Source organism: Microtus pennsylvanicus, chromosome 13, assembly GCF_037038515.1.
Source record: "Microtus pennsylvanicus isolate mMicPen1 chromosome 13, mMicPen1.hap1, whole genome shotgun sequence".
NCBI classification, from domain to species: domain Eukaryota; kingdom Metazoa; phylum Chordata; class Mammalia; order Rodentia; family Cricetidae; genus Microtus; species Microtus pennsylvanicus.
The window spans coordinates 47,932,320-47,945,601 of record NC_134591.1 but is presented as its reverse complement, the minus strand read 5'-3'; the positions used below and the strand labels follow the sequence as shown (position 1 = coordinate 47,945,601).

At 51.3% G+C, this 13,282-nt stretch overlaps 1 protein-coding gene across 1 annotated transcript in view; it reads right to left on the bottom strand.

Annotated features, from left to right (window-relative positions):
• Trabd2b (TraB domain containing 2B) overlaps positions 1-10,312 on the bottom strand; it is a 192,111-nt gene extending 181,799 nt beyond the window's left edge. The window contains exons 1-2 of the mRNA XM_075946762.1: positions 9,630-10,312; positions 7,079-7,639 (exon numbers count right to left, since the gene is read on the bottom strand). Of these exons, the coding sequence (XP_075802877.1) occupies positions 7,079-7,639; positions 9,630-9,731 (663 nt within the window). The 5' untranslated portion in view covers positions 9,732-10,312. The remainder of the gene's footprint in view (positions 1-7,078; positions 7,640-9,629) is intronic.
• Between the last annotated feature and the right edge of the window lie 2,970 nt (positions 10,313-13,282).

The following is a 13,282-nucleotide window of genomic DNA, read 5'->3' as shown; positions in this document are numbered from 1 at the left end:
GCAGCCTGCGGATCCTGGAGGAGCAGCCTGGCGAGACGGCTTGGCAGCCAGGAAGCCGAGCTGAAGGCTGGGCCACCGGCTGCCTGTGGATTAAGTGGGTGGACAGAGAGCCAGTGATGGGAGATAAAAGGAGTGAAGTGGATAATATTTAGAAGCAAATTCAAGGGGGAAAGAACGTCAGCCGTTGGGCTGGCAGCTGCGGGTGCTTGCCAGCATTCTTCAGTTTCCTCCCTAGAAAAGCCGCTTTACCAGGCAACCTCTTCCTGGCTTTGAGAGAAGTCCAAATGGGAACTATTAACAAAGGCACGCGCTCAGTTTTATCTCCATCAGAAAGTGCTTTGGCGGTAAGGAAGGCTTTCTCTGGGCCTGGGAGTGGAGAGAGGCTTGGAGGGGAAGGAGATCCGACATGCTCGCAGATGGGGCTTCTTGGAATTCTTGAGAAATGGCCCCTTCCAACTCCAAGAGTTTAGAAGTCTGTGTTGATGAGCTGAAAATGCTTCAAAGCTAAGAGGCTAGGATTTCATGACGTGAAGATTCTTCCGGTCCAAAAAATGTCTCGGAGCTGAAGGTTCTAAGATTTCACCATTCTCTGGTTCTCTGAGCCTCAGAGTTAGAGCTCCTGAATAGCCCTGAGCCTGGAAGTTTTGCTGTGAGTTTCTGATCCAAGCATCATCACCTCCAGTTTGGGGCACTCACTGTCCTTTGACGGTGGTATCTAAGCAGTCCTGTGTTTCTGCTTCTGAGTCTGCCACCCGAATATCAGGCCCCCATTTAGACATAGATATCAAGGTCTGGGATCAGTCAGGTCCCAGATACAGAGCCTGAAATATCAGCAGGGCCTTTTTTTTTCACCTGGACCCAGAAACAAAACATGTGTACATATGAAGCAGGGTCACCAGAGGGACTGCCCCACCATGTGACAGATATTCCCAGAACAGATCCTGGCTACAAGGCTGTGGGTGGGGGGCTCAACAGGGGTGGTGGGCTGAGGAAACACTACTACTTTCCAGACATACTTCTAGAGCTACAAGAAGCCACCTGGGGCAGCCTATGCTGAATGGACCCTGGACCAAGAATTCAGAGAGGAGACAGTGCATGTGCCCTGAGGTCCGTCCGGGTATCCAGTATCCCTCCACCCTAAGGAGCACACAGAAGGGCCAGCTCAGGAGCCCAGCAATGTGAACCGGAGGGTGGCCTGCTGCAGAAGCTCAGAGAGGCCCCAGACCTCAGAACAGGCATTCTTGGAGAATCTGGGAGATAGCTACCAGCTCTGAAAGCTTTCAGACACGTGACAGGGAACAGAAGGAAGGACAGGGTCTCTCGTTACGAAGGACCATTAATATTCAGATACTGCGGGGCTGAGTTTCCACCCTGTGAAACAGGACTTTTGTAGCACCTTACAGGGTACAAAAGCAGCACATACTCTTAGGTAATGGGCTCTCAGCAGGCAAAGCCTATGCCGTTCATTCCCGGGTCTCTGGCCCACATCCTGCGTCGCACTGCACTGTGTCTGCTAGGGTTAATGGGTGAAAAGGTGAAGGAAGGAGGGGATCTTTGGTGAAGGAGAGGATCAAGCCTGGGCAGGGGTCAAGCAAGCTATGCCACACGAGCTGAGAGCCTCTCGCTGCTCTGCACACACTCCCACCCTCATCCTACCCCCCATGAACCACCAAGTTCCTGAAAGGTAGGTATTAGCCAGGGTTCGCCAAGGACAAGCCTGCCAAAGATGGATGATAAGTCAGGCTTAAGACTGTGGTGTGGGTTGGCTCAGGCCCCCTGAGATAAAGGGCTAGACGTGAAAATTACAGCAGGCAGAAAGGGGTTGGCACTGGGAACTGCCTAGCCCAATACTGCCATGGAACAAAGGAAGCAACTTGGACCCATGGAGGGAAAATGATTTTTCTGCAGTCATTGGCAAAGTAGAAATGGAGGGTTTGCTTTGAATCACAAATCCTCATGCGATGTGTTCAATGCCCGTGTCTCTTCAAAATTCATAAGCTGCCACCTAACCCCCAGAGTGATCAACTTAGGGATGGCTGGCCTCTGAGAAGAGACTGGTTTGTAATGACAGAATCTTGTGAATTACTGACCTAGCAAAGAGGCCTGAGGGAAGTCACTATTCTCTCTTGTCCCTTGCCACCCACCATGTTAGGATTCAGAGAAGTCCCATCTATGAAGAATGAGCCTTCACCACATACTGAATCTTCTGGTACCTTGATCTTTCCCTTCACAGTCTCCAGAATCATGGACAATGTTTACAAATGTTTACAAATAAGCTGCCTTGCCATAGTATCTCAGAGGGATGGAGACAACCCACTTGATTTGGTGTCTGAAGCAATGCAGCGGTTAAAGTTTATGAGAGGAGACCCATTGCTGCAGTTTATGCAACCTTCCTTCAGCCATTCATTTTCTCCGCCATGCTGGGTCACAGAAGGGGATAAAGGATGCACATCAAGGGTGTGGACCATTAGTCATTCATCATTCATCACTCTGCAAATATTTATAAGGCACTTCCTACCTACTGATGAACCAGATGCAGATTACTATATGGCTATATGGAAACACAGAAGACCTTTCTGTATTCAGCTGTGTAGGCTTAGCCTCATTTGGGGGCTACCTTCACAATAGTTCTGTGGGAAACTGGTGATGAATTCCAGGGAGATGGTACCCAGAATGTCTTTGGGGACTCCTCTTTTAGAATTACCTTAAGATTCAATTCATAATCCAGAGAAAGAAGTTTCAGTACTTTTAAATTAGTTTTCTTTTTGTATTTTATAGTTTACTTTATCAATAATGATACACCCACACACACACTTATTCATGCACACACACCATACACATTTACATAGATATAATTTCACCATATAGTGTCATGAACTATGAAAAACCAAAATCAGTCCACTTTTTAGATACCTCAAGAGCATGGGGTTTAGCAATGAACATTTCTCAGTCTACTGGGCCTGTCTATGCAACCATAGCCAAAGATCCAACTTTTTCAAGTCTCAATTTACAACAGATATGACAATAAAGCTTTTGGCACTTCCCTGGAGACGAGAGTTAATATCCTTTGAGGTCCAGTGCCGCACCCAGTACAAAGACAAATGCAGCATTTGATTCTATGATTCCTAACCCCCGGAGGAAGAGACTGAAGAATTTCGTGAACATTTTGTGCACTTTCAGCAGGTATGCTCCAGAGTGCTGGCTCTTGGATGCCGGAGAGCAACCATGCATTCTGGTAAAGCCCAGCAGTGGGCAGCACAGCATGAACCTTGTTCTCTTACCAAGCCTGGAAAGACCATCTAACTCAAGGGTTCTCCCCATATAGTGGAAGTGGGCAGAGGCAGGAGGGACTGAGAATCGTACAGTGATTCTAAAATTTCCTAATGCTGTGACCCTTTAATGCAGCTCCTCATGTCATGGTGACCCCAACCATAACATTATTTTCGTTGCTACTTCATAACTGTAATGCTTCTACTGCGATGTATCATAATGTGGTTTTTTTTGGTGACAGAGGTTTGTAAAGAGGTTGCAACCCACAGGTTGAGACCAGCTGTCCCAGAGGGAGTTGTGGAAGCCAGTACCAGTCCCTGGATGCAGCAAGCAGAGCTGTTAAGGACCTCCAGGTTCTAAGACTGCCATAAGATCTGGCCTAAAGGATTAAGCATCCCAGGCTCCCCACCATCACATGTTCTGCAGCACCAGGGGTCGAACCGAGTACCTAAGGACTTGTGTGCAATAAGTTCCTACCACTGAGCTATATATCCCTAGCTAGCCCTCTTTTTACTTTTGCACTTTGAGACAGGATCTCGCTAAGTTGACAGAAAAAGACTCTGACCTCAGTCTGCAGCCCAGGCTTGAACTTGTGGTCTCCTGCGTCAGCTTCCTGAAGAGCTGCAATTATGGGGCTGTGCCAACAGGCCTGGCTCTCCACCACCCCTACCATAGCCCAGTTTGGCCTTGTTCAGCAGGCGCTGGACAGTGACTATGGCTGCAGGCAGAAGGGTATGCCCACTTCTCATGCAGCTCTCTTTTTCCTCTGCCCTGGAGCCCATGACTCCCTGCCAAGCACAGAAACTACATATAGGAAGTTCTTCAGTCATTTGGAGTCCCCATGGACTGGCTCTGTTCCTTATTAGCCATGTGGCCTTGGGCAAGTCATTCAACCGTTCTTGGTGCCCACCTTAGAAAGCCAAAGGGTTACAAGGAGAATTCGGTGAAATGGAAAAGCACATGGAGCTTCCTGCTGGGTGCCTGGCACCTGCAATTGATTAGAATGGTCCTATGGAATGTCAGGGCTGGAAGGGGCTCTAGAGATGACCTCATCCTGGTGTCTGATTTCACAGGCAGGGTGAACTGAGCACAAGGGAAGGAACTGACTTGCCCAAGGTCACATGGTGAAACCTTGGTGATACTGAATCTAGCACCTTGAGTTTATTTTTGAAATCAAAGGTCGAAACCTGTCATGAGACCTGCTTGCTCTTCCTGCAAGCTGAGCAGTTACCAGCTTTAGGCTCCCTCTGTCCTCCACTAGTCCAATTTAAAGTATCTTTCTCTACTGAGCAAGCAAAAATACATATTTCTACCAAGAAAAAAAGCCATACATAAAATACTTCAAAACATTAAAATTAAAACTAAAAAAAAAAAAAACCTCAAGCCTTAGCATCAAAAAGCCTAGTCTTTTAAGCTTTTTTTCTCATCTTCCTCGCTCACTGCCCACCCCCGATTCTGTAATAACAGTACTGCTTCGAGGGAAGAAAAAGTCCTGATGCACATAACTGATATTTCAGTACAATAACACATCACAGATGTTCCTATCAAACTGGGCACGCATGTATGCACACCATTTGACTGAGAAAGCAGTTACATTGCTGATTGTCAGGTTGAGGGTCCCGACTGACCTCTGCCCAGGTTCTGATTGCTACTTTTTCCAGTCAGCCTGCTGCTGCCCAGAAGGATGAAGGAGCAGTTTCATCACCTCCCTCCAAAATGCTATCAGGACAAATTGGTGCCGTCAGGCTCGCAGGCAGGTGGTGAAGGGTGTGCAGATTAGGAAATGAGAGGACTCCTGTTTTCTTTTGCCTGAGCCTTGTTTTCTACAGCCCTTTCAAGAAGCTGGACCCAAGAACAATTTGAAGAGCGGGCCCAGGCTGGTGGTGGGGTGGGAGTGTTTTTGCAACAGAAACTGGAGTCTGTTTGATCTTCAAACATGGGCTTTGGAGACTGTCAGCGGGCTCCTTGCTGGCCGATGAACGGCTCGCAGTAACTTTTCCTAAAACATAAGCTCGCACACTCTGCAGCAAATGTTTTTAACCCACCAGAGCCGTCATTTGGTTGAACAGCAGTGTTTCCAGACTCCCGAAGAAAGATAGTTTTGTTGTTTTAAGAGAGACAGATTAAAGCCAGGGACTGTTTAACCAGAAAGCTCCAGGGCTCCCTTCAGCCCTTGTCAGGTTCCTCTCTGGTTGGTACAAAAAGGGTGTCAAGCGTGATAGTGGATCCCCCCCACCTCCCAAAACTAAAATAGATATCTATGGAGGCTAGACATGAGGAATATGGGCAGAGAAGCTGCCCACAAAACTGCCTCCAAAATGAGATGGGCGGGCGGTGAGTGCTGGGGGCCCCTGGACCACTGATAATATCAGCTCACGAGGCTGGCAAGGGGAAAATCACTTCAGAAGAGGAGAGCCGCTCTGTTCAGAGGGCTCCGCGCTGGGGCAGAGAATACACAGGATTTTCCCCGTGGAGATGGAGGCAGGCGTAGTCAGAACCCTGCGGGGCGTGACTAACTGCCCCAATATTCCTGCCACCGGGCCCTCTGGGTAAGGACTCCACAATTATGGGAGAGCCAGCAGGAGAACTCACAAACCCGCCTTTCATTTGGCCGGCAAATCAATCTGGCTTCTTACCTCCCTGGGGACAATATTGCATTTCCCCTGGAAAAACAAAGGCCAGAGATCTCGGAAGGGGGATCAGCTTCAGCAGCCGTTTCCCTGGTGAGGAGCTTGCAACATCTCTGGAGCAATTGGGTCTGATCCCAGGGATAGAGTCTGGGATCTAGTCATCTTATGAGTCTATCTCCTTAATGATGAGCACACACGCCTTTGAGGCCACATTTCACTTAGGGCATCAACCCAGACCCTGTATTGGGGCCTCCTTGTGGTATCCACAAGTCAGGAGTTTCCACCCTGAGTTGACAGCTCTGTTCTCTAGGCACAGATGTGAACGTACTGTTCCCAGGGCCTCAGAGTTGAGTTTGGGACCAGTGAGTTGCGAATGACCTCTGTCCATAGAGACAGGCGGTTAAAGACTTTTTGCTGGATCAGGTCTCTGACAGCCAGAGACTTTAAAGCTCTTAAGCCCCTCCCTTCTCCCCTACTCCCTAGGTTCAGAAATTAGAACTGTCGATCTTAAGCAAACACACTTCTATGAAATTATTACCCCCAAAACTCTCCTTTGCCCACTGGATGCTCCCCCAGTCTTAAGAAGGCAGCTCCAGAGTAGCAGACCTCAGCAAAGGCCCCAGGGAACTGTGAAGAACTTGGCATCAACCAGCAGACCTGTGCTGGTGGAGGCCATGCCCACAATGCCTTCCCTGCCAGCACAGCCTAGGCACCATACCCTCCACCTCTGTGCTGTTTCTATACAGACCCACTCACAGGTGAGTGTCCAAACAAGCTCAGGACAGCCTTGAGCTCCAAGTTCTCAGGGCCTGGGAAGCCTCCTGCAAACGGGCATCTCCCTCTTTCTGTTTTGTATCACTCTGATGCTCCCGGGGAAATTCTTTCTGCTCAGGCAAGCACAGCAGGTGGAGAGTGGATATCCCCAACAGGGAACCACTGGAATGGAAAGAAACACCCAAACTTTGGCACGTAGTAGTTTCCCCTGACCCCAACAAAGCAGCCCAGTGCTGTCCCAGAGCTAGAGAGATGCTTTTGCTTGGGGCAGAAAGCGGAGGGTGGGGGCTGGGGGCTGGGACCTGGCTCTGGTTCTCTGCTGGAGCATGACCAAGATCAGAGCCCAGGACCAAGACACTGTGCGGCTGGGGCTGCTGGCTAGGCTGGCATGTGGGTGTTCCTACCTGGGAGAAGTTGAGCCCATTGAGAGGATGGCACTGCTCCTCAACCCGCTCCACAGCCCCAGTGCTCTTCTTCATCTTCTCAGCCTGCTGGGCCAGGTAGAGGTCCAGCACAGGCACGCCTCGGGAGCGCACGTCCGTCTCCGTGAGCGAGTTCACCATCAGCATCACCCACACTGGCCTCTTACGCTCCCAGTTGCCAGCAATGGCATTGAACAGGTAGTCAGCATACAGCCCTTTGCCGCGCTGGGCTGGTGTCATCCATGAGGGCATCATCAGCTTCACGTAGTCCAGGTGGCGCTTCAGGCGCCAGTAGAGCTCTCTTGGCAGCACGTCCTGCAGGTTCTCCCCATGGGGCAGCAGCTGGCAGCTGGCCAGGGCCGAGATGGTGTAGGGATCCGTCAGATCCAGCTCAAAGTAGACGCGGGTGCTGGCCTGGAAGGCTGCTTTGGAATTATCAGGGATGAAGTCCCAGACTCGGGTATATGGAACGTGAATGGTGCCAAACAAATAGGCTGGGGGATGGCGCCGAATAGTCCATAGGAAGGAGTTCATGTCCCTCTGCTACAAGGAGAGAGGAGAGGCAGATCAGTGAGGCCAAAGGGAGCAAGAGCAGAGCCAGGCTTGGCACAGAGACGTGGCAGGGGTAGATGGGGCCAGAAGGCAGAGGCCCACTGGCAAGGGCTTTGCAAGCTAAAAGCTCCACACTCAAATGCTATCTTAATTGAATAATTGGCAGAGTACATCATATCACTTCCCACAGACTCAGTTTCCTCTTCTGTAAAATGGGGGTGAGGATGGAAGTTATTGGCAGGCTTGAGAAACAGAACACACATATCTGAAACCCTCAGAGTGGTGCCAGGCACAGAGGAAGTGGGCAATGAAGGCAGGCTCTCTTTATGACTAGCTTTCACTGTGAAAGCCAAGGACTGCCACACCACCTGAGAACATTCATGCTTGGCCAAGGCAAACCTTCACCAGTAGTGTTTCATGTAGAGGGTGGGGAGAGGGGGGACCAAGAGTCCTGCTCTGGCAAGAGAAGAGGAAGTCATATAACTTTTAAATACAGCCATTAGAAGACACATGCCAAGAGCACTCTGAAAGCAGAACACCTATTAAAAATAGCACACCTATTGCAACAGTTACTTCCCATTCATCCCGGTGGGTAAGGTTTTCTTCTTGGAGGGCAGGTCTGGGGTGTTAGCTACTTTGCACCACTCGCTTAGACCATAGATGAGAAAGTGTTTTAAAACCTTGCAAAGCCAAATCAAGTCTCAATTTCTGGTTTCGAAGGAGAGGATACCATAGAATTAACCCCGAGAAATGTACCTATTCTGGGTGCTTCCCAGACTTCCCCACCAAAAAGGCCTACCTGGTTCTCTATCTCTAGGTCTGTCTTTTTCTGTGACCTAGGATTGCACGAGGGTCGTGTGCCTCGAGCAGGGGCACAAATACCAGGGCTTTTTTTCGCCCCAGTACCGATTAAGATTTAGAAAGAGAAAGGAGTTAGGGGGCTATCATTTCTCTCAGGCAAAGTCGTTTTCCATCTAGAAAAGTCTCCGGAGTAAACAGTGACCACTTACAAACGTTAGGTCAAGTCAACATTTTTCTACCTAAATCTGACATAAATGCGAAGTATTTATTATGGGTGGTGGAAGCAGCACCTTGCTTTACCAACAAGATTTGTAAATCGGAATGCACACTAGACAGTGCATACCAGCTAGCCAGCTCGCTTCTTCTACACAAGGCAGGCTGCGTGCTGAGCACCTTGCCCATGGCCAACCTCTGCTCTGCTACTAGGGCAGCACAGGAAGATCCTGCAATAATATTCTGGTCTCCCGGCCTCCAGTTCAGAGTGGTTACCAATGTATTAATCTCTATTTGAAGAGAAGGGAATTAGGATTAGAAAATCATGAGATTCTGGGCTTGGGGAGGAAAACTGGGGGAAGCAGTAACTACTTGACCCTCTCAGGGAAATATTAGACAAGCATGTTCATTCTGTCATTTCCGTTTCTCTCCTCTGAACTCTTATCCCTTTTCAGGAAACAGGGGCATTTGGGACAATAGGTGCTGGGTGGGGACTGGGGTACAGAGGGAGAACACGGGGGGGGGGGGACCTATGGTCAGAAGGAGGGGCAGAGAGCGAGGGGGAAGCCTGGGCAGGGGCACTGTTGTGAATGAAACAGCAAAAGGGCTGGTAGAGTCTAGAGACGGGCAAGGGGTGTTGGAAAGAAGTCAGAAGCAGGCGGAAAGAGACCAAAGGGTAAAGACAAGATAAAAGACAGGAGAGTTGGAAGCGGGCACAGAAAGGGGAAACGTCCAACCAAGACCAAAAGTCTAGAGGAAACTGTCCGCGAGTGAAGAAGGAACCATCTGGGCTGGGCTGGGCTCAGAGTTGGAGCCCTAGAGGACAGATGCTAGGGAAGAGAGCCCGGGTTGTGCCCAGAGGGCGGAGGTGGAGCGAGTGGGCTAAAGAAGGCAGGTCCCAAACCATAGCCCCTTGGGCTAGAGTGCCCAGGCAGGCGGGAGAGTGGCTGGGCTGGCGCTCGCTCACCGATCCGGGCGGCCGGCACTGTCCTCCGTCAGGGGGTTGCGGGCGGGCGCGGGCGGTGGTGAGGAGGGCGGCAAGCAGCGGCCCCGCCAGGGCGGCGTGCATCCTGCCCGGGCCCGCGGGATGCGGGGGACCCTCCTGGGCAGCGCCCCCTCAGCAGGGCGGGGAGCCCCCAGCTGGGCACCGAGGATCTTCTGGAGCACAGGGCTCCAGGCGCGAGATGCTGGGAGCCCGCTGGGGCGTGGCTGGATGTCCCTGTCGGACCTGGGGGTCCCTCTGGGGCGGGGCTCCGTCTGTTGGAAGAGGGGGGATCCTCTGAGGTGGGGCGGGGCCCCTCACCAGGGCGCGCAGCCGGGATGGCCAAGCCCCGGAATTCTGCGAGCGCGCAGGGGTCCTGGAGCGCGTGGTGTTCGGGGAGCCGCGTCAGGGTCCAGGGGTACGCGGGGCTCCTGGGGCAATCCCCAGATCCCGGGGTGAGCGGGGGATCTCGGGTTATGCTGGGCACCCGGGGCGCGCAAGGGTCCCAGGGGTGCGCGGCGCTCCAGGGGGCGCGCAGTGGGACAAGTGCGGCTGAGGGCGCGGCGGGGCGGGGGTCGGCTCTGAGGTGCCCGGCTGCCCCTAAGCCTGGCTCAGAGGGGCGGCGGGCGGCCGCGCGGCCGCTGCCCGGGCTCCGCCATGCTGCTCCGCGGCCGGGAGGGAGGGAGAGAGGAGGGCGGGAGAGCGGCGCGGAGCCGGGCCGGGCGGGGGGCTGGGGCCGCCGGGCGGGGGAGGGGAGGACCCGGAGCGGGGGGCGGGGGGCCGGGGCCGCGGCGGGCCGGGCCGGGCCGCAGGGAGTCGGAGCGAGCTCGGCGCCCGGGCGCGGCGAGGCGGGGTCTGCCGGGCATGGCAGGCGCTCGCTGGCTCCGCGCTCGCTCGCTCTCTCGCTCGCTCACTCGCACGCGCGCGGAGGGAGGCAAAGCCCGCAGCAGCCACTTCCCAACTTTCCAAACTTCCCAGCGCAACTTTTTCCTCTCCTCCCCTGCCTGCGCCTCCCCCTCCTCCCTCGCCTTTCCCCTCGCCAGCTCCGCGCTGAGTTGTAGCTCCGAAGCGCCACCGCCAGAGGGCGTCCGTCCTGATGCTCTGCTCAGTGGACCGCATGCTAAGAGGTGAAAGTCCAATGGTCAGTCAATGACAAATTTGGGGACATGGGCCAGCGTCACCAAGCACATCCGTGAGTCTTGTAAAGAATAAGCAGCCAACAGGACAGGATTTGGTATGTCGAAGAATGAGATGGTCTCTGGAGATCCAGGGGAGGTAGTATTTACATACAGTTTTGTGCATGCTACTGTGCCTAACACTGGCACAGTAGTATTTACTTACAGTTTTGTGCATGCTACTGTGCCTAACACTGGCATGCATTTTCCTAGGATCTCTGCAAATGCTCTCTGCATTAAAATAAAGCATGCTCAAAGAACGTACAATATTTATCATCAGAATTCCTTGGAAACTTCCATTTAGTCAGTCATTCTCCGGTCTAGTTTCCTGGGTCCACATAAAATCCCGGTGTGTGGCTGTGGAAGGGTAAGAATTCATGTCCATTTTTTATGCTATAGGAATTGAAAAAGTTCTTAAAAATCAAACCTCTTCTGTTCCCTGGAGACAAAGGAGGCCTTAACGATGTCGTTGGATGAAAACTTTCTGTCACTAGGCGGTGGTTGCACAAGCATTTAATTCCAGCACTCTGTATGCGGAGGCAGGCAGATCTCTGAGTTTTGGGTCTTCAGAGTGAGGACAGCAAGGGCTAAACCCTGTCTTGAAACCAAATCCAAACCAAACCAAAATAAAAAACAAAAATGTAAACCATGAAACCCACCTCATCACAGCAAATAGGGAGAGTGAATCAGGGCACAACACACACACACACACACCTCATTTGTTAAACAAGATAAGCACAATATCCTGGCAGCTGAGGTTGAAGGACAAATTAGGTGATATCAGAAGTCTACAGCTGACAGACAAGGTCAGATATGCAAATAGACAATTAAAATACAGTCATACCAGAAGCCCAAAGAAAGGCAGGTAGAGGAAGGGGTCCTAAGGCAGTTGGAGACAGGGCAGAGACCTTGGAGGTGATCTTGAATAAACAGTCAGCAGTAGCTAATAGAAGGAAGTGAAGCAGTTGGAGCAGCCAGTGCCAAGGTGTGAAAATGAGAGCAAAGGGCCTTCAAGGGATTGCCCACAGAGGCAGGTGGCAGGAGTTGAAGCTCTTTCTTCATGCCAGGCCTGGGAGCACACCTTTGTATATATACAGTCGTGAGAAGATACTCCACGATTTGAAACAGAAGGTGGCTAGCGCACACCTCTTCTTACAGGGTACATGGGTTGAGGGAACAAAGTGGAGGCAGGGCAGGTAGTGGGAGCCAAGGCCTGATTATAGGCCTCTTGACTTCCAGCTGAGGGCTCTCCTTACCTCTTCTGCCACACTCAAGCCTCGGGGCACTTTGAGCAGCTGGAGAAAAGAGTCTTAGAGTTTGAATGAGGAAGAACAGCCTGCCTCTGTGAACGAGACCAGAAAGAAAAGAAGGACCAGACAGCAACAGCTTGAACCCCACTCAGCAGGCGAAGCTTCCATTTTTCCTTAGGCTGAAAATAAATACGTGTAGGCAGTTGCCAACAGTGCAAACTACTAGGTACCTGTCGCAATTTATTCTGCTCATCATCTTTGTCACACCTACCTGGTGACAGATGTTGAGCCGCCCAGAGTGCTCAGAAAACAGGGCACCAAGGCACAGTGTAGCAGCTCTGTCTCCCATAGACAGAGCTCCAAGAACTGCAGCTGAGAGAGAAGTCCGTGAACGATACTATGGCAGCCGATACTATGGCAGCTCAGGCCCCCAACTCCTGCCGAGCTACCCATCTCCTTCGTAAGAACAGTGAGTTGGTTAGAGAGAGAGTAGGATGAAGTCCACTGAGAAGTAAGGATATGGTCTTCGCTGGAGAATTGAAAGATGGCACACTAGGAAATTAAAAAAAAAAAAAAAAGGACCAGACCAAGTTTAAAGTGATGGTATGTGTGACTACGTGTTGGTGGTCTTTACAAGTCTTCCTTTCTGTATTTCTAATGAAAATTTTCTCATATCTTTTCCTCAAAATGATAAAGGTTCCAGGAGGCAATTATTAGAATTCCAACTTCCTCCGTTGAGGCCTCTCCTAGGGCCGTAACTGAGCGAGGGCAGTGCACATCTTGGAGCCTGGCTTTCTCCAGCTCTTCCTGACCTCACTGTTTTTCGGTGAATCAATGTATGAGATAAGGCCTTAGTCTCGTCACCTGTCTTGCAATGGTGTTGTTAATGAGACACAAGAGCAAATACGTTTGTCAATCCAAGAGAACTGAAAATATATAGCAGTATAAATCTCTGCGTCCCACTGTGCTCTTCACAATAGCCGGAAGGTGGAAACAGCTCAGCTGACTGTCCATCAGCTAGCGAATGAAGCGCCAGCTGTGGCGTGTCAAGACATCAGGCTATGTAGCTTAAAGAAATATCCTTCTTAAAAAATGAGGTATAGGGAGCTGGAGAGATGGATCAGGGGTTAAGAGGACTGGCTGCTCTTCTGGAGGACCTGGGTTCAATTCCCAGCACCCACATGACAGTTCACAACTGTCTATAACTCCAGTT